The sequence below is a fragment of the Malaclemys terrapin genome, chromosome 1, assembly GCF_027887155.1.
Source record: "Malaclemys terrapin pileata isolate rMalTer1 chromosome 1, rMalTer1.hap1, whole genome shotgun sequence".
Taxonomy (NCBI): Eukaryota; Metazoa; Chordata; order Testudines; family Emydidae; genus Malaclemys; species Malaclemys terrapin.
This window is the reverse complement of record NC_071505.1, coordinates 295,766,891-295,786,899: the sequence shown is the minus strand read 5'-3', so window position 1 is coordinate 295,786,899 and position 20,009 is coordinate 295,766,891. Positions and strand designations below refer to the sequence as shown.

Below are 20,009 nucleotides of genomic sequence, written 5' to 3'. Positions count from 1 at the left end.
CTGGCTACAGAATTGATGCCAGGCCTCAGGCCTATACTGCACACTTTGCATCAGGGTCCAATCTACACTTTGGTTGAGAAACACCAAACCCCAACCTTGACAGGAGGCCCCAGGCTGAGTATGTGCCCTTCCCATCTCCCAGCAACCTACATCAACTTTCATATGCCAGTACCCTGGTGATGGCCAATCCAACTCCCGCTCCAGCACCCTGAGATGCCTGGTATCAACCAAGAGGCACTGGTGGACTTGGGTGCCTCAGGCAATTTCACAGACCTGGAGTTCACCTGACCACACAGTATCCTCACCCAGTACAAAGACCTGAGTTAGTGGAGTCCACAGACTGGTCACCCCTTTCATCTGAACTAATCACCCACCAGACAGCTCCCTTAGAGGTAACTACCCTTTGAGACCACCAAGAAATTCTCCGGTTTGGACAGATTTGTGCACCACATTCATCAGATGTCCTTGACATCCCCTGTCCCATCACCCATGACCTTCGCGTCCACTGGCAGTCAGGCACAGTACGCTTTGATTTTCCATCTTGCCGACAAACTTGTTTCATGAGAGACGATCTGGGACCAGCAACCCTTTGTGGCACATTTGGTCGTCCAAGGAATTCAGAGATGCAAAGCGAGGATTCAAAAGCAACCCCACCAACCCCCACCACGTCCCAAATGACTCCATGGATTCCTGCTAAATATCCACACTTTGCCAACATGTTTGACAAAAAGAAATCTGACATCTTACCCCTCCCTTGGAGTCACGACTGCCCCATCAACCTCCAGCTGGGAGCAGAGTATCCCTTCAGGTGCATTTACGTGCACTACGAACCCAAACTACAGGCACTCTGGGCCAATCTTGAACCTCTTCTGCAGGTTTTCCTCATTTGTATCTCCACATCCCCGGGGCTTCTGTGTGGCAAAGAAAGATGCTCCCTCCAGCCTTGTGTGCACTGCTGAGCTCTGAACAAGATTACAGTCTGAAACCAGTATCCCTTTACCACTTATTAACAAGCTGCTCAAAAGACTCTGCTTCACCAAGGGGTCTTCACAAAGTTGGACCTCTGTGGAACTTAGAACTTGGTGAGGATCCTGGAAGGAGACAAATGGAAGAGCGCCTTCTGTATCAGGGATGGCTACTTGGAATATTTTGTCATACCATTTGGGTATGCAAAGCCCCTGTGACCTTCCACCATTTCATACATGACATCTTTACAGATTGCTGGACCAATGTATTGTCAATTACTTGAATGACATCCTCATTTTCTCTGAAAGTCAGGACCTCCACAATCATCATGCACATACTGTCTTGGAGAGATTCTGCCAAAAACACCTCTATACAAAGCTTGAGAAATGTGAGTTTGATAAGGACACAGTGGAATTCTTGGGATATATCATCTCACCATGGACCCACAGACGGGGCAGCAATATCTGACCGGGCTGTGCCCAAGGATATATGCAGGATCCAGTGATCCCTGGGGTTCGCCAATTTTGACAGACCATCTATTAAAGGATTCTCTAGCCTGACTGCACCTTTAAGAGTCCTCCTACAAGTATCAGCCTCGTTCGCCTGGTCCACGGAGGCTCAGTAGGCTTTTGATCGACAGAAGAAGGCATTCACCTCAATACCAATCATGATTCACCCAGATCTCACTAAATCATTTAGGATTGAGGCCGACACCATAGTTGCAGTATTAACTCAACATACAGGCCCCCACAATCTACTCTATCCCTGTGCCTTTTACTCTCAGAAACTAATTCTGTTGGGGGAAAATTACCATCTTTGGGACACGGAGCTACTGGCTATTAAGGGAGCTTTCAAGGAGTGGCACCACCTCTAGAAGGAGCCTGATTCCCATGGACCACAAAAACCTGGAGTATCTATGGACTGTTAGACACCTTAACCAACACCAAATCCACTGGTCCCTCTTTTTCACTCACTTCAACTTTGCTGTGACCTACCGCCCAGGGAAGAGAAAAGGGAAGGCTGTTGCCCTATCCCATAAAGATGAATATCTCAAACGTTGTGAAGAGCCCTCTGCCACCATGCTCAAGGTATCCAACTTCATTAATGGGACAATCAACAACAGTCCAATGTCTTCCATCCACTCCCTTCTCCTTGATGACCTGTTCATAATCCAGATCCGCCAGGCTCTGAACAACGTGGATATGCGATGCAACTCAGGGATCAGACTACAGAATAGCCTGCTTTGTCGCAAGAGTTGTATCCGTGTTCTGGCGGAACAACCTAGGCTTCAGTTATTGAAACTATGCCATGATTCCCTGAGGGAGGGTGAATTTTGGCCAGTTCAAGATCTGGAATCTGGTCTTGAGGAGCTTCTGGTGGCCAGGCCCACAAGATTACATCAAGGACTATCTAAAGTCCTCCGATCTCTGTGCCCATACCAAAACCCCACAATCAAGCCCCCTAGGTCTCCTCCAGCCTCTTCCCTTACCTCTACAGCCATGGTCTACTATATATCAATGGACTTCATCATAGAACTGTCATGCTCTTAGGGACACTCAGCAATCCTGGTTGTCGTCAACCTCCTAACAAAGATGGGATGCTTCATCAGCTCTTCCTGGGAGATGGCTTCCGATATCATGGGGTACTGAAGGGCATTTTATTAGGCTGGGGTCCCCAGTTAATTTCCTGATTCTGGTGGGAATTTCTCAGACTCTTTGGCATCGAGCCCATCACATTCTCCGCCTATCACTCGCAGACTAATGGGCAAAGAGTCAATCAAATCCTGGAGCAATATCTTTGCTGCTTTTGAGTTGCCACCAAGATGTCTGGCTTTCCCTGCTATGCTGTGCCGACTCTGCATATAACAATGCAGTCCATATCTCAATCCAAAGTAGCCCACTTTGCAAACTATGGCTTTCACTCTCACTTCCACGCAGACTGACCTGTGAGCTCCCCAGTACCAGCTGCTGCAGATTTAACTTCCCACCTACACCAGGTGCACCAGGATCTCAAGGAATACTTGCAGTCCCTCCAAGGAAGTCTATAAACATCATGCACACCAAGACTACCAGGCTGCCCCCAATCTGGCCACAGGTGCCCACATGTGGCTCTCTGCCCAGAACCTTAAATTGAGTTGCCCATCCACCAAAGTAAACTACCAATAGCTGGGCCCCTTCAAGATTATAGAACAGGTAAAGCCAGTGGCTTTCAGGTTACAGCATCCCAAGTCCTGGAGATCAATCCCGTCTTTCGTATCTCACTTTTAAAGCCCTGCACTGATGACCCATACCCAAACTGTTCCAACATGCCAGCGCCATGCATAATAGTCTGCGGACAGGAGGAGTGCTTGATTCATAAAATCCTCAACTCTTGGCGGGTTAGGGAAAGACTCCAGTACCCGGTGGACTAGGAATGCCACTGTCTGGAGGAGCCATACTGGGAACTGGTAGAGAACATCCACACTCCAGACCTATTGCAAGAGTTCCATCAGAAGTTCCCCAAGAAACCAGGCCCCAAGCAGGCACCCTGGGGGTGGGGGTCAGGGGATACTGTCAGGAAGCAGGACCTGCAGGAGAGCCAGTCTCTGGATAACCTAATAAGCCCAGCGGGCCTGTAGTAGGCTATCTGATTGGCTGTAAGACCTGACTGGTGGGAAGAGTCAGCAGACTGGCTCTTAAGCCCAGAAGCAGCAGCTCAGTGGCTGCTCAAAGTATTCACCCACAGTTGCAACAGCTCCTGTGCATACCTGTTCCCAGCCTGCTCCTGCCTTGATCCAGCCCTGCTTCAGCCTTCGATGCAGCCTTAGCTCACCCCAGGAAACCTGGTCCTGACTCTCAGCTCCGATTCCTGACTTCAGCTCTGACCCTTGGCTCTGATTTCTGACTACAAACTCCTGCTCTAACCACTAGGCATGACTGCCAATGTTGAAGTCACTGACAATGATGAAATGGACATGGAGGAAAAAAAGAGCCACGCTGCAACTTTGTTTCCCTGTGGTTTCAGGTAACCCTGTGTTTCCTTTGCTCTCCACTGCAAAGGAACACCGCACCGTTTTTATCCCAAACCAGACTTGATTCTTCTTTCCCCCATTTCCCCTGGCTTGTGCACCACGGCTCAAAGCAGGAAGAGGTCAGACACCAGGAACGTGAGTAGTAAAAATGTTGTAATCTTCCATGGGAAAAAGGACTCCTGAGAGTAACTTTTCCCCAAATAACCAAAGCATTCTATAACTGTGTTATGTTCCCTTCCCTAGCCCAGACCTAACCCCGCTGTCCCTCAACATCACCCACACCATCCCCGTTCTGTGCCATTCCCATTTGTAAGGGGATGGTAAGAGGGGGGGGGGAGGGGGAGTGTATAATCTTCTAAGCGACGAAAGACAGCTGTCACTAACTTTAGACAAACAACTAAGTTTTCTACAACTGTCCCATCCTCCACCGGGAGCTTTCTAACTTGCCCCTTCCTTTCCCCTGCACCAGGTGTCTCTGGGACCACTGCTGCCAGACTGCTGGCTGAGAAATGCACAATGATTTTTTGTTAATAATCTGTTTATAAGTCACTGCTTTAGCTAAATGCATAATTGTTGATTGGAAATCAATAAAAGCATTGACTTATAGCAGTGTCTTTCGGGGGGGGGGGGGGGGGGGGCGCATTTTGAGGTGGAGCCCGGGTCGTCTCCAGGGTTTTGGCCGCCCCAAGAAGCCAAAAAATAAAAAATAAAAAAAAAAGCCGCGATCGCGATCTGCGGCGGCAATTCGGCGGGAGGCCCTTCGCTCCCAGGTGGAGTTAGGGACCCTCCGCCGAATTGCCGAATACCTGGACGTGCCGCCCCTCTCTGGAGCTGCCGCCCCAAGCACCTGCTTGACAAGCTGGTGCCTGGAGCCGGCCCTGGGTGGAGCATAGCAGGGGCTGGATGGAGGTCAGCGGAGTTGAAGGAATCTGGTAAGAGGACAGGGTGTTTGAACAGCACTGCAGTTCAAATTCAGAGACACAGCAATGCATGGCATATTATCCAGGGAGGAAACGTCATTGCACAAGTACTGCAAATGCCCTGAATTTTAAAATCAGGAGTACAGCACCAGAGCAAGAGGGGATATTGGCGAGGATGGTGTGTATGGGGGTCCACTATAACTTACCAACCTTCAGTTCTGGTTCCTGCCACAGCTTGGGGTCCTCCTCAGTTTCATCAAGGGAGAGGCTTTCCTTAACCAGCTTCTCTAGGTAGTGGTGGAGAATCACATACTCCTTGTCCTCTGGGGCTTCCAGGCATCCTCTACAGTCCCTGCTGCCTCCTCACCCTGGCCCGCATTGGCCTCCTGTCGGACATTGAGGCTGGGGGACTTGAGGAAGTGAGCATGAGCCACTTCAGGCTTTGTACTGGGAGCCTTCAACAGCACCCTGTTCTGACCATCATAGAAGGGGCATGTACGACGAGCCTTCCTAGAGTGATTGTTGGAGTCTTTTGCTTTTCTGTCCAGGAGCCTCAAGTGCTTGATGTGTTCCCAGTATGAGGACAGAGTCCCCTGAACTCCAGCCTCCATGAAATTTCTTGGTACAGATATTTGTTCCTGCCACTCCAGGCAAATAGTAGAGGATATTGTACTCCAAGCACACATTGATCGGCACGTGAATGTGGCTGGTGGGTCAGGCGGCTGCTCTTGGAGCAGGATTCACATTCACCTATATTGAGCTAAAGAGTGCGGGGAAAGTTGTTTTGATGTAGTCAGTGCAGCTTGCTACTACTCATGAAAATGGGGGACGGGGTGGGAGGACAGACAGATGACATAGAGACCTTTATAGATTCAGTAAGGAGGGTGAGGAAGAAACAAGTTCAGTGCATTGTGGGAATCGGGATGGAGGACTAGTGAAACTCGAGACCTGATACATGCCCCTTTATGCCCATCAACACTGCAAACAGGCACGGGTATGGGGCCATATAGGTACTTGCTCATACTCCTCGGGCATGTCAGCTTACACGCCCTCTACTCACCTTCAGACATGTGCTTCTGGAGTTTAGGTGTGGACAGTAGGGGGCTTATGGACATGCACTGACGTGTACAGTTGCTAGTGCAGATGTACCCATAGACTGCAAGTTCTCTAGGCCAGGGTCTATCTTTTTTTGTTCCATGTTTGTACAGCATCTAGCACAATGGGGTCCTGGTCCATAGACTGGGGCTCCTGGGTGCTATGATAATATGAATAATAAGTAATAATACCACCATCTTTGGGCACTATATATATATAAAAACTTACAGCTAAGGTCTGGCAAGTTAACAAACAGCTTCAGGTAAGGTGGCCCAAGATTTGATTCTAGTCATGCATAACTATTATAAGGGTTTCAAACCTTCATTTGTTGCAGTTCCATCCTTGATCTTTTGTTTCAGAGACAGCAATACGTTTTGCACTCGCTCAAATATGAAGTCCACTCTTTCATCTTCCATTTGCCTCCAAAACATCTGTGCATCACCTGAAATGCACATTTCTGTTTACAACAAGAGCATACAGTTTCTAGTGCCCAGATTTTAGGCACCTAAATGCTTTTTAAACATGCAGATAGGGACACAGTGAGATTTTCAAAGGCTCCTGGACACTTTTAAAAATCCCACCAAACCCCTCTTTACATTTTTAGCCACCTAAATACTTTTAAAAATCTGGCCCTGAATATAAACTGAAAATGAAAGTGTAACCTAGTGATGTGCTTGAGGGGCTTTCTGGAGACTCAGAGGCATAGGCGCTGACTTTTGGTTTTGCACACCGGCTCCCCTCTCCCTCCGCCGGGGCCTCACCCCTGCTCTGCTCCCTCCCCTGAGCACCTTCTGCTGGCTCCTTTCTGCCCCCTACTGCCTTAACAGGGAAGTGGGGGGTGGGACAGAGAGGAGTGAGTGGCGGGGCAGCCCCCACTCAACAGCGGATGGTTGGGGCAGCCCCAAGGCCACTAGAGCAGCAGCCTCAACCAGTCCCATGGGTGCTGAGCACCCCCTATTTTTTCCTCTGTGGGTGCTTCAGCCCCTGAGCACCCACAGAGTCAGCACCTATGCTCAGAAGTGTCCTCTGTTAAAATTCTAGTACCATCAAACAGGAAGGAAGTTTAGAATCTTCTTCCTCTTTCTGGGTGCTGTTATTTCTGCTAGAGATGAATTATCACTAAGAAGAACAAAATTTTTAGTTGACTGGATTGCATCACACAATAGGTATTTTTACCAAGCTTTTACATGTTCTTCAGATCCCCACAAGTTGATAACTGTGCTATCCTAAGAATATACTCAGTATATTTACCAGAAAAAAAACGTAAACATTTTCAGGCAAGTGCAGCTTAACAAGTTTGTTTGCCAAGTGGTGTTAGTTTTATTAACTTATACCACACCAAGAAGCATACCTCCCTCCTTGGATATGGTCATAAAAAGCGTTCTTTTTAAAATGGAAAAACCAATTAATAAGAGTCCCTGTCCTCACACTCCTCCTCTCTCTTGCAAAGCACGAGCCCGCAGTCTACAGTCTAAATGGGGAAGCCTTTTGTGGGAATGCCTAGTGCTGCTAATATTTTAACTGGAAAGGTCTCTAATAAAAGTAGTTAAGGGGAGGGATAGCTCAGTGGTTTGAGCATTGGCCTGCTAAACCCAGGGTTGTGAGTTCAATCCTTTAGGGGGCCACTTGGGGATCTGAGGCAAAATCAGTACTTGGTCCTGCTAGTGAAGGCAGGGGGCTGGACTTGATGACCTTTCAAGGTCCCTTCCAGTTCTAGAAGATGGGATATCTCCATTAATTTCTAAAAAAAGTGTATTGCTTCCATGTGTCACAAAATCAGTCAGGATAAGGAAATGTATTATTGGTATTAAGATGCTCCTTCTTTGCCTATGAAAGAATCCAGGAAGAACTAGATCTATTTTATCACTTAACTAATTTGTAAATAACTTTATCATATTTAGAGAGGAATCTCTATGTTCTTGTCTCAGACTGCTAATTTGGATGGGTAAATATCCTCAGACATCAAATGGCTTTGCATATTATCTTCTAGCTAAGAAGTCAGAGGATAACATGTTTGGGTATTTGCAAGGACATGACTAAATATTTCCACAGCTGGTATAGTTTCCTTAGGCAGGATGGTTTCTGTTTACCAAAGATGGCAACTGTTGAGTAATGTAAAGGAAGCTGGTTTCTGGACGGGGAAGGGGAACACAAAGCTCTCTTATGAGTGCAAGATCAGCAACCGTATGGGTGGCAGCAATGGGCTCACCTTTAATATTAAGAGGCAAGATTTGGAGAGTGCTTTTTCCATTAAGCTGATTGGATGGGGAGGGCACTTGCCATCTGCTAATACATTCTCCCTAACCCTTGTATTCACAGAGATAGCTAACACAAGGAAGACCAATGTCCACCCCTGAAAACACACAAACTGGTCAGGCGGAATCCCACGTCAGAGCTCCAACAACCAACAAATCCTAAGAGACATCCCTGCACTACTAGAAGTGCTTTTATTCCTTGAGGGATTTTTGTTTAAAAAAAAAAAAAAGAGTGGAAAAAAGGTTATTTAAAAAAAAGTTATGTTAAGTATTAGTAAATTCAATAGCAGGTTTCACCACAGCAAGATTACAACCTGTACTGTTGCTTCTGTGATGTATCTCTTTTCAGCTGTTTCAACAATTGTTATGGCTGGATACTAATGATGAACTAGATACCTCAAAGGATTGGCAATGGTACACAGAGCCTTTCATCTCTGGGTTTGCAGTTCAAATCCAACCCAGGGTCAACAGTGAATAAAAATTACTGATATTACAGTTAGTGCTTTTTCTCTTCAAAGAACTTCACATATTTTACCTATTGTGTTAACATCCCAGGACAATAAGTTTAGTATAATTATTTAGAAAGAATCATGGCTGCTTGATGCCCCTATGTGAAACAAGTTCACATTCTCAATCCAATTCTCAGTGGACAGGTGTCCACATTACTAATGTCACCTCACATTTGGACCTTTCTTGGCAGTCCCAGCAGAGAAGCCCAGGACTGAATGGCCATGGAGATGTAATCACTCTCTTAGCTTTCAAGGTGGTCTTTCTCCAGCTAAGGATAGGGAACTTGCACTGCAGCTGCCTGCTATATTTATCCTGTGGTAGACATTATTTCAGCCTTCAGGTTGTCATTCCCACCATAATTTCCACAAGCACTACTCATTTATCACCACGTCCCCTCTGCCCCCCATAATGAAAAGAAATAGATGACATCACCTTCACCTCTCTCGCCACTGACATTGCTAAGGGTCTCCACATCCAGACATTCAGATGTGACAGGCACAGTATAAACAGCTAGATAAAAAGATCAGAGAGAGATTATATGCTGGCAGCCTCTTGCTTCTTACCAAGTTTCTCCAAACAGCTTTCATTCAGCTAGCTTTACCTACAGTAGACATTTGAGAGAGCACTGCCTGAGAACATACTTACAGGGGAAAAAGAAAACCATCCCACTGTTATGGCTACACATGTTAGGATGTGACCTTGGTAAGCTGCCACTAAAAGCAGCAAGTTGAAATGGAGTCTGTGAGGTTGTACTCATTTTTATACAAGAATCATCTCCTACCAGCCCAAAAGTGACCAAGTGTTGCCAGACCAGCAATACTTTCTGTAGTATTCAGCGAGGCATGTCCATTTTCTGCTTCCTTTTAGTGTATGATTCTCTTTTTTCTGTTAAAGTTGCCAAACACCAATTGCATTGAAAGTAAACTTCTCCAGAAACAGTGGCAGACTTATAGGCTTCGGAAAAAACCCTGAATTTTGACCCCAAGAGATGCACAGCAAATTAAAGTTGTTCTTCTTGAGTAACAGATTATAGGCACACATAAGATGGCACTCTTTCTCCATAGGAAGGATATAGTATTTCTGGCAAGTGCTATTGTGGACACAAGAGAGTGCTGAATAATCTAAAGAATACAAGGTGTGTACTACAAATATAGAACCAGAAGTGCCAGAGAAAAGTAAATTGCTTCCAGTCCACTATGATATATACATTCTTTTTTTAAAAAAAAGTCAGCACACACTCGGTGGCTTTAGTCAAACTGTGTCATGTTAGCAGCTTTAATCACTCTAATTTAGTAAGGTTGGGGTCCTGTTTTCAAATGAAGGCAGGCCAATCCTACCCAGATTAGTTACAAAAAACTCCCTCAAAAGATCTGCCTAATGATTATAAAAAATGCTTTATTTTTAATAAACTTACTTTTTTCTTCTTCCATTCTTTGAAGTAGTTGAATGCATGTATGTTATGCTTCAAAAAACAATTAGAACATTAATTGCACTAAATTGAGGCTAGAATAGAACATTATGAACTTGCTGTCCTAGAACTGAATTCCCCAATTTATTACGTTGTTCTTGGGGGAAGTGCCAGATTCCATTCTGAATTAGGGGCACAATTAAATTTCCAACAACAACCAAGATTTAAGAAACATGAAACGAATCTTCAGTTGCCAGCAACTCTTTATTGTTACAATGAGATCTCTCCAAAATCCTTAGTACTTCTTTTGGTCTCATAAAACTACTTTTCATTCTCCTTTGGGCCAAGAAAATTCCATTCCTCTGTAAATTAAAGAAAAAGAAGGTTTGAAGTAATTTACAGTGATTGTTTTCAAGATCAGGCATTACTTTCCACCACAGATATTACTTTCATATTTCTGGTCTATGAGTAAACTGCTGCTAAAATTGAACAGTTTTACAATTTACTTAAAAGTGATATTATCAAAGATCTTCTTCCTTTTGTACCGGCAACCAAGGAAAGAGAGTGATGACAGAAGAGCAACAACCCCCTCTCTGCATTGTACAGCCAAATTCCCCAGAATAGAACCTTGATGAGATTATGTAATAATCTCACATATAATTGATGACATTTTTTGTACTCAATTTAAAAATCTAGTCAGCATCTAAAAAAGTATTTACAGTAGCTTCAGGAACTACATCTGTCCTGGAGTCCTACATATTTCCCCCTACCAGTCACATTTTTTAAAAAGAATGTTCTTCATTCCCTTGCTGGAAAGAGTCTGACTATACAGGGAAAACAGTGAAGCTGGTTTATTTCCTCTAAATCTCTTAGCTTTAGTGATATGGGAGTTACTTATAATAACAGTAGATGCAACACACAGAAATCTGATTTTTTTTTAAAGTTGATTGTGTACGTTTTTATTTCATTGTGTAAATTTTTCAAGGTGCACATTTGTGGATGCATTCTTGCCATCAAACCAGAATATCCAGCAACATCTGAGGACGCAATCTTGCAACCAATAGTATACATGCTTAACTGTATGCACATTGACTGGATTGTATGCATGTGAGAAGTCTCACTTAGGCATAAAGAGCAACAGAGGGTCCTGTGGCACCTTTAAGACTAACAGAAGTATTGGGAGCATAAGCTTTCATGGGTAAGAACCTCACTTCTTCTTGCATCTGAAGAAGTGAGGTTCTTACCCACGAAAGCTTATGCTCCCAATACTTCTGTTAGTCTTAAAGGTGCCACAGGACCCTCTGTTGCTTTTTACAGATTCAGACTAACACGGCTATCCCTCTGATACTTGTCACTTAGGCATGTGTACTATTGATTGCAGGTTCAGGACCTAAATAGGAACACTGGCATGTTGGAGTGGTTGGTTAACATTCATCTGTAAACTTCTGGGGAAAGGTTCTTTAATAAGAACTGCTCCGAAAGATCTGACAGAGAGAGGTTTTTAACTATTTGCAACCTAGGCAATGAAAAAAGGAGAAGAGAACTTCAGGAATTACAGCTAGATCTGATCCCTCCCCTCAAGTGCATTTTCCTGTGGGGGTGGGGGATGGGGGGGTTGACAAGAAGTTACATTAGGAAAGCACAGCAGCTGTTAACTGGGGAGACAGGAACTTCCCTGCCACTAACAGGGTCCTTCCAACAGCAGCCCGACATCAGCAGTCCCTGTTTCCCGGGGCAGGCCAGACCCCGCTGCCTTATTGACGAGACCCCGCAGCGGCGAACACCCCCCTCCACTCGCCTTTCCGTGAGCGGGGACCATTGACACGCATCGGTTACCAAACCACACAGGCTGGGCAGGGGCCTGGCAGCGGAGCGAATGCAGCATCCCCACCGCTGGGCACGGTACCTTTGCGGGCGAGGCCGTGCTGATGCGCGCGCCTCAATAGCGGGCTCGGGACGCCCCGGCGGGAGAAACCTCCCAGGGCAGCAGGGAGACACCTTCTGTGGGCGTGGCCTGGCTCACCCCGAGCTAACGGCACTTCTCCATCCCGGTGTTCGACCCCTCGGTTCCGCTGGGCGCACGTGCCCGCCCGGCGTAGGCTCCTCAGTTAGGGCCACAGCCACCAACCACAGCCCGCCGGGCAGGAGGCGGGGTTTGAACCCGGTGTTGGTCGAAAGCCATGAGCGGATTGGACACAACCAGCTGCCTGCGCATGCGCAGAGTAGCCGACGCGCGCGCGCAACGGGGCGGAGCAAAGTGAGCCAATGGCTATCGGGAACGGCTACCGAAGGGTCCCGCGGTTCGTGCGCCGTCCTCGCCTTTCATTGGCTGCGACTGACTTCTCGTCTTGCCATACGGTGGCCAATGAAAGCGGGCCATCGGGACTAGAGTCGGAGGAGCGGCGGTGGCTAAGGTAGGTTCGTCCGCCATGTTGGGTGAGGTAAAGGGGTGGAGCTAACTCGGGCGGAGTTTGTTCAGGCGGGCGCTGGGGCTGGGGGCTTTTTTTCGGTGGGTAGATGGGCTAACATGCGGGGCAGCATTTGGGGCCGAGGCGGGTTAACCCCGGGGATGGGGGGCGGTGTTTTGAGGGTATGGGGAGGGCTAAGGGGGGGATTTGGGGCATGGAGGGTTAACCGGGGAGGAGTTGGGGCAGAGGCGGGTTAACCCCAACAATGGCGAAGGGGGGGGGGGGCGTTTGGAGGGCGAGGAGAGTTAATCCGGGAGAAGGAGGATTTGGGGCCGAGGCGGGTTCACCCCGGGCACGGGGCGGATTTTTGTATTCAAGGGGTTTGTTTGTTTTCTTTCAAAGATTCGAATTATTCCGTTATCTTCCCATCGGGTGGAATGGCCGCCGTACAGAGAGGGAATATGGGTTTCTGCTATTGCTCTAACATGCCCCAGGAGATGGGGAGTGCCCTAAGCCTACTACCCCTCTAGTCCGTTTTATATAGTTGTTTGTACCGTGCCCATTGTTGCGCTGCCTGGGATCCTTTTACACTGAACTCCCATATACGTGACACTGGCCTTCCTATTGTGTTTGATGCTAATTGTGATACATAAAAGATTACAGCAGGATTAGTTTGAGAGTTGTGTTATTTTCCTTTAATCTGCGTAGTGTTTTCAGTTATCCTGGCTTCTAGATCTTAAAGTTCTGATTTCTGTTACTGTAGTAAAATAAAGAGTGAAATAACACTGGCTTTTTGTAGGTTGGAAACAATGGGAGGGGATGAATCTCCTAAAGAGGTGCAGTGGAGAGCGATGGCATTGCAGTTGGTGGTTACTCAGAAGACCCATTTCCAGGGTTGGCAGCTGAGCTGTGCTTCAGGCTGAGGTGGAATTCAGATTTCACCCTCACCTTCTTATGTTTTACACTTTAGACCAGTTTTGTTTTACAGCTGTGTTTTGGCCTGTTTTAGTCTTGTAGTCTGCAGGGTAAGATTGCAAGCAGTACTTAACGTGTATTAGAATTGCAGATGGGGTCTAATTAACTTACCACTCAAGAAAGATCTTGGAGTCCTTGTGGATAGTTCTCTAAAAACATCCACTCAATGTGCAGTGGCAGTCAAAAAAGCGAACAGAATGTTGGGAGTCATTAAGAAAGGGATAGATAATAAGACAGGAAAATATCATAATGCCTCTACATAAATCCATGGTATGCCCACATCTTGAATACTGCATGCAGATGTGGTCGCCCCATCTCAAAAAAGCTATATTGGAATTGGAAAAGATTCAGAAAAGGGCAACAAAATGATTAAGGGTATGGAATGGCTTCTGTATGAGGAGAGATTAATAAAACGGGGAATTTTCAGCTTGGAAAAGAGATGACTAAGGGGGGATATGATAGAGGTCTATAAAATCATGACTGGTGTGGAGAAAGTAAATAAGGAAGGGAACACAAGAACTGGGGGTCACCAAATGAAATTAATAGGCATCAGGTTTAAAACAAACAAGGAAGTATTTTTTCACACAACACTCAGTCAACCTGTGGAACTCCTTGCCAGGGGATGTTGTGGAGACCAAGACTAGAACAGGGTTCAAAAAAAGAACTAGATAAATTCATGGAGGATAGGTCCATCAATGGCTATTAGCCAGGATGGGTAGGGTGGAGTGCCTAGCCTCTGTTTGCCAGAAGTTGGGAATGGGTGGCGGGATGGATCACTTGATGATGACCTGTTCTATTCATTCCATCTGGGAACCTGACATTGACCACTGTCGGAAGACAGGATACTGGGCTAGATGGACCTTTGGTCTGACCCAGTATGGCCGTTCTTATGTTCAGATACAAGGAAGCTTTTCCATGTTTGTGATCACTTGGGGTCAGATACCTAGACGTGCTACTTAATGCAAGTAGTCTCATTTGCAGAATTGAACCTATGAAGGTCTAGAAAGTTTCTTAAACTTAACATATCTAAAAATAAACTACTATCAAGTAAGTTTCAGGACTCGGGTGTCATCCACTGAGAGACATATTTGTTTGCATGCTCACCCTGTCAACTACCAAATGTAAATAAGCGCCAGGCACTTATAAATATTAGCTGTCAGACAAATAAATGAACATAGAAAGTGAATTACTGTATATACTCGTTCATAAGCCGAATATTTTTGGTAAAAAAGTAACGCATCAAAGAGTGTGGGTCGGCTTATAAAAGGGTCTACACCAAAATTTGATGATTTTAAACTCTATGGAATCATTGAATTGAATGTCTAATACATTGTTGTTTTGTTTACCTGAAGCGTTCACAGGCACAGAGCCTGTGAACGCTCCAGGTAAAAAAAACGTCCCAACCTGCCAGCAGCTTACCCTGATGGGCTGGGAGCCAAAGTTTTCCAACCCCTGAATATAGGGTCAGCTTATGAAAGGGTCATACAGTTTTTACTATTTTTACCTATCCATTTTGGGGGTCAGTTTATAAACAAATGGGCTAATAAACGAGTATATATGACATTTCAATTCTCCTCTCAGGCTGTCACCTGTGACTTCTCTTTAGTACCACTTAACAGTTAGAGATTGCAGTTGTGTGCAAATACAAATTCTTACAATAACTTAGATCATTTTAAAAGTTAATTTATTGTTACTATAGATTTTATACCAGCTTTAAAATCTGACATTAAAAAAAACTTTAAAAAGCATATACAAAGTTTACAAGATAATTTTTTTCCAAAAAGTAATACTTTTCACAAATAGATTTTTTTTCAGCACTTATATTATACTTTAATGCAGTGGTTCCCAAACTTTAACAACCTGTGAACCCCTTTCGCTAAAATGTTGTCTCGCGAACCCCCTCCTAAAAATGAATATTTCCAGGGATTTTCTCCTTTACCTGAGTATAAATTATAAAAGCAGTGATCTTGGAAATATAAAATTTGTTTTTATGACATGCTTATTACACACTTTATTATTAATTATTATTTATCATTACAGTATTTTTATTACATTATGAAAACGGCAACACTCTTCCAAGATCTCACTTTCGTAGCTCGTATCATTTTGAATAGGCCTGTTATAAGACAAGGCTCCTATGTTTCATCAAGGAGTATCAGATGTAAAACAGCATGAAGGTATTTAAGAAGCCAACTCAGAGTTCCTCCTACACAAGCATTCAAGTCTTGAGCAGTCCAGGCAAACAACACACGTTACAACAAAGCTTAGCTGCCTATTTAATTTTAAAAACAGCAAAATATATCCACCTCCCTTTCCATTTCTTAGAAGGAGTCCTTGGTTTAAATCTCCACAGTGTGATAGATTATGCTTGCTTTGATCTGCTTAGCTCTTGGAAGTCCAGGGGTTCTGGGCTGCTGGCCCCGTGCTGCCCAGGGTCCCTAGGAACAGTTCTGTCCGCCATTAGGGAATTTTTTTCCCGAGAACCCCCTGTAACATTTTGGGAACCACTGCTTTAATGGAACATAACAGTTCGTGTGTTGTTTCAGAGCCATTTTATATTCTAGAGAGAAATCTAACATAAATAATAGCCTGGGTGCTCCCAGTCTTGTGAATATTAAGAGAATATCAACTTTTTTGGGAGGGAGGGAGAGGGGGAAAATAGCAATTTAATTCATACTCAAGGAAACATAACAGCATTCTGTTGAACACCTATCAAAACCAGGATACTCCGGAAGAATTTGATGTCCTGTATCTGCCACTTCATATTGATTGTTTAAAATTTATATAACTTGTTTGAAGTTCACTGGTTAGTTCATGAGTAGTGGATGGTTTTAAGTAATTGACATGTACTATTAATATTGATGTTATCAGAAGCAGGACTGGGCCAAATATTGTGATGCCAAATCTCTTAAGTTAAAAATAGTAGCTTACATTTAAAAAAACCCTCTCTCATCACAGTATTAATTATATTCTCAGGAGCAAGAAAACAATGTTGTGAGCTGATGATAGTGAAATGAGACAAAGTATTTAATTTTAACATAAAACACTGTCTGTACAAGCAAATACAAATTCTAAGGAACAGTTACTGGATGCTATGAAACGCATTTGCAGAAAGTCTAATTTCAAAGGACTATGTTAATGCTAGGTTTTGGGTGTTTATTAAACATGACTTCTTTGTAAAACAGCTTTGGCTTGTATTATAGAAATGTCTCCCTAAATTTTGTATCATTTATTTTATAAATTGTATGTGTACTTGGAAGCTAAGTAATCATCACTACCAGGCTTGAGTATTTTAACAAGTTATAAAACTAACCACATTAACCATATTAGTTGATTATACTTTTTATATCATGCTGTGCCATAAAAATCTGCATGCTGGGAATATTGTGGTTATTTCATGAAAATCCAAGCATTGTGTAAACATATTTTCTTAATTTTGATTTTAAGTATTTTTGTATTCTGTATGATGCTACCTAGAATATTTTTGATCTTTTATAAGAAAAAAGATTGAGAAATAAATAATTCTCATGTTCCTACGTACCAGCATGATATTTTCATTGTCTGCGCACCTGATTAAGTTAAGAAGAGTTTGTGTCTGTATTATGGTGTAGTGGCTGTTATCTGTTTCATGGCTGTAAACAGCAAAATGGGCCTGAGCTTCTCTTCAGCAGTGCAAAGTTTGCTGAAACATATTAGGAATCCAAGGCCAGATGAGACCATTGTTATCATCTAGTTTGATGTCCCGAGGCCATAGAACTTCCCCAATATAATTCCTAGAGCATATCTTTTAGACAAATATCAATCTTGATTTAAAAATTGTCGGTGATGGAGAATCCACCTCCATCCTGTGTAAGTTTCAATGGCTGGTTACTCTATGGAAAATTTAATGCTTTATTTCCAGTCTGAATTTGTCTACTTTCTTCAACTTCCAGCTATTCGATTGTGTGATACTTTTCTCTAGTACTGGTTTCTTCAATCCAGCAAATACTTGTTCCCCATGTAGGTACTTATAGACTCTAATCAAGTCACTCCTTAACTGTCTTTGTTAAACTAAATAGTTTGATCTCTTTTAGTTTGTCACTATAAGACATGATTTCTGATATTCCAAATATTCTCATGGTTCTTCTCTGAACCCTCTGCAATTTATCAACATTTTTGTTGAGTTTTGGGCACCAGAACTGGACACAGTATTCCAGCAGCAGTTACACCAGTGCGAAATACAGAAATAAAATCTTTTTACTGCTACCTGAGACGCCTCTGCTTATGCATCGAAGGATTGCATTAGCCCTTTTGGCCACAGCATTGTGATGGGAGCTCATCTGTAGTTGATTATCCACCACAACCTCTAAATCTTTTTCAGAGTCACTGCTTCCCAGGGTAGAATCCTCCATCCTTTAAGTACGGCCTACATTCTTAGTTCCTAGGTGTATATGTTTACATGTAGCCATATTAAAACATTCACTTGCATCCAGCTTATCAAGCAATCCAGATCGCTTTGTATAAGTGAGCTGTCTTGTTCATTATTTACCACTCCCACAATTTTTATGTCATCTGCAAACTTTATTAGTGATTATTTTATGTTTTCTTCCAGGTCATTAATAAAAATGTTAAATACCATAGGGCTAAGAACATCCCTGCAGGACCCCATTAGAGACGCACCTGTTCAATGACGATTCCCCATTTACAATTATATATCGAGACCTATCAGCCAGCTTTTAGTCTGTTTAATGTGCCATGTTAATTTTATATCAATTTTTTAATCAAAAAGTCATGTGTTACCAAGTCTAATACCTTACAGAAGTATCTTATATCAATATTGTTGCCTTTATCAACCACACTTGTAATCTCATTTGAAAATATAAGTTAGACAGGATCTGTTTTCCGTAACCTATGTTGATATGCATTAATTACCATATCCTCTTTTAATTCTTTATTAAGCGAGTCCCGTATCAGCGCTCCATTATCTTGTCCAGGATCAGTGTCAGACAGACAGACCTATAATTACCTGGGTCATCCCCATTTACCCTTTTAAAATAGTTTCACAAAATTAGCTTTCTTTTAGTCTCTTGAAAATTTCCTAGTATTCTAAGACTTTTTGAAAATTCAGTCCAATGAGCTTCTCTACCAGCTCTTTTAAAACTCTTGGATGCAAGTTATTTAAACCTGATTTTAAAATGTCTCACTTTAGTAGCTACTATTTAACATCCTCCTGAAATACTAGTGGAATGGAAAGAGAGTTATCATATGCCATGACATATTTTTTCCTAGATACAGAACAGAAATTTCTATTGAACATGTCTGCCTTTTCCGCATTATAATTGATCATTCTACCATTTCCATCTAGTAATGGCAAATATTTATTAGGATGCCTTTTGTTCCTAATATATTTAAAAAACTGCTCCTTATTATCCTTAACTCTGCAGGCCATAGATTTCTCTTTGTGTCCCTTTGCTTCCCTTATCAATTTTCTAGAATTTCTAGTGTCTGATTTATGTTCATTGCTATAAACTTCCTCCTTCCATTTGGCATATTTTATTTTTTATAGCTGCCTTCACTTCCCCTCTAAATCAGGTCAGATTTTTAATGAATATGACTTTCTTCCTCAATTCTACAATTGTGGCATTTTGGGCATCTAGTTAAATGTTCTTCAACAATTCTCAATTAACCCACATTTTTCTGATGATCACTTCACGTAAGGGGAGTTAATGGAGTTTTCATACAACAATAAGTACAGTGTTCCATTTGTTCATCAGTGCCTGAGCCGGCCACCCTGAGCTTGTTCCATCTGCCAAAACTGTCTAGTCTGCTTTGTCTGACACAGTAACCCTGACTTGGTTAACTTTGTTGTGGAGTATAACTATACTGCATGAGTAGTCTAATTGATTCAGACACGTGAGAGTTGATTACAAAAAGTAACACCGACTGGTTACCTCACTGGGTAAATCAGCATTGCTGGATGTAACATTCGATAATCACAGTCAGCACTAGCCCCTAAAGAGAGAATAAGGAGGTGAATAGGCTAGTAGGAGTGGCAACAGCAATAACTTCATTAAAAAGACTTAAAATTATGTTAAAAGTCATCTTAAAGTTGTCACTGAGAAAACAACCAGTTTATGGAGGATTTTGAACCATCTTCTACTCTTACAGCAGTGTAAAATCTGGATTATGCCTATGTAATTGAGAACGGACTTGTTCTTGGTATTTTAATAATGAAGATGGGATGGATACAGGAAATGCACAACTGTGACACTGCAGTATTCTGTGCTAGGCATAACACCCTAGGGCTTTTGTCAGCAAGACAATGGAAGTAAATGGTTGAAGATGCGTGACTGAATGCCTGTCTGAAACTAATGAAGGGTTGGTAATAAGATTTGGCTCTCAGATTGAAATGGAGGGCAAAAACTTTTCTAATCAAAAATGAAGATTAGAGCACAGGAGGAGGAAATGTGGGAATATATAGGA

At 43.4% G+C, this 20,009-nt stretch overlaps 2 protein-coding genes across 3 annotated transcripts in view; one reads left to right on the top strand and one right to left on the bottom strand.

Annotated features, from left to right (window-relative positions):
• The window catches only part of LOC128840062 (histone-lysine N-methyltransferase SETDB2-like), a 95,686-nt gene extending 83,303 nt beyond the window's left edge, over positions 1-12,383 (bottom strand). The window contains exons 1-4 of the mRNA XM_054033585.1: positions 12,188-12,383; positions 10,171-10,526; positions 9,189-9,266; positions 6,311-6,433 (exon numbers count right to left, since the gene is read on the bottom strand). Coding sequence (XP_053889560.1) covers positions 6,311-6,433; positions 9,189-9,266; positions 10,171-10,186 — 217 coding nt within the window. The 5' untranslated portion in view covers positions 10,187-10,526; positions 12,188-12,383. The remainder of the gene's footprint in view (positions 1-6,310; positions 6,434-9,188; positions 9,267-10,170; positions 10,527-12,187) is intronic.
• An 81-nt stretch (positions 12,384-12,464) lies between these two features.
• Positions 12,465-20,009, top strand: part of CAB39L (calcium binding protein 39 like) — a 101,503-nt gene continuing 93,958 nt past the window's right edge. For both annotated transcript variants that reach the window (XM_054014979.1, XM_054014955.1), the window contains exon 1: positions 12,465-12,578. The gene's annotated coding sequence lies outside the window, so the exon portion shown is untranslated. The remainder of the gene's footprint in view (positions 12,579-20,009) is intronic.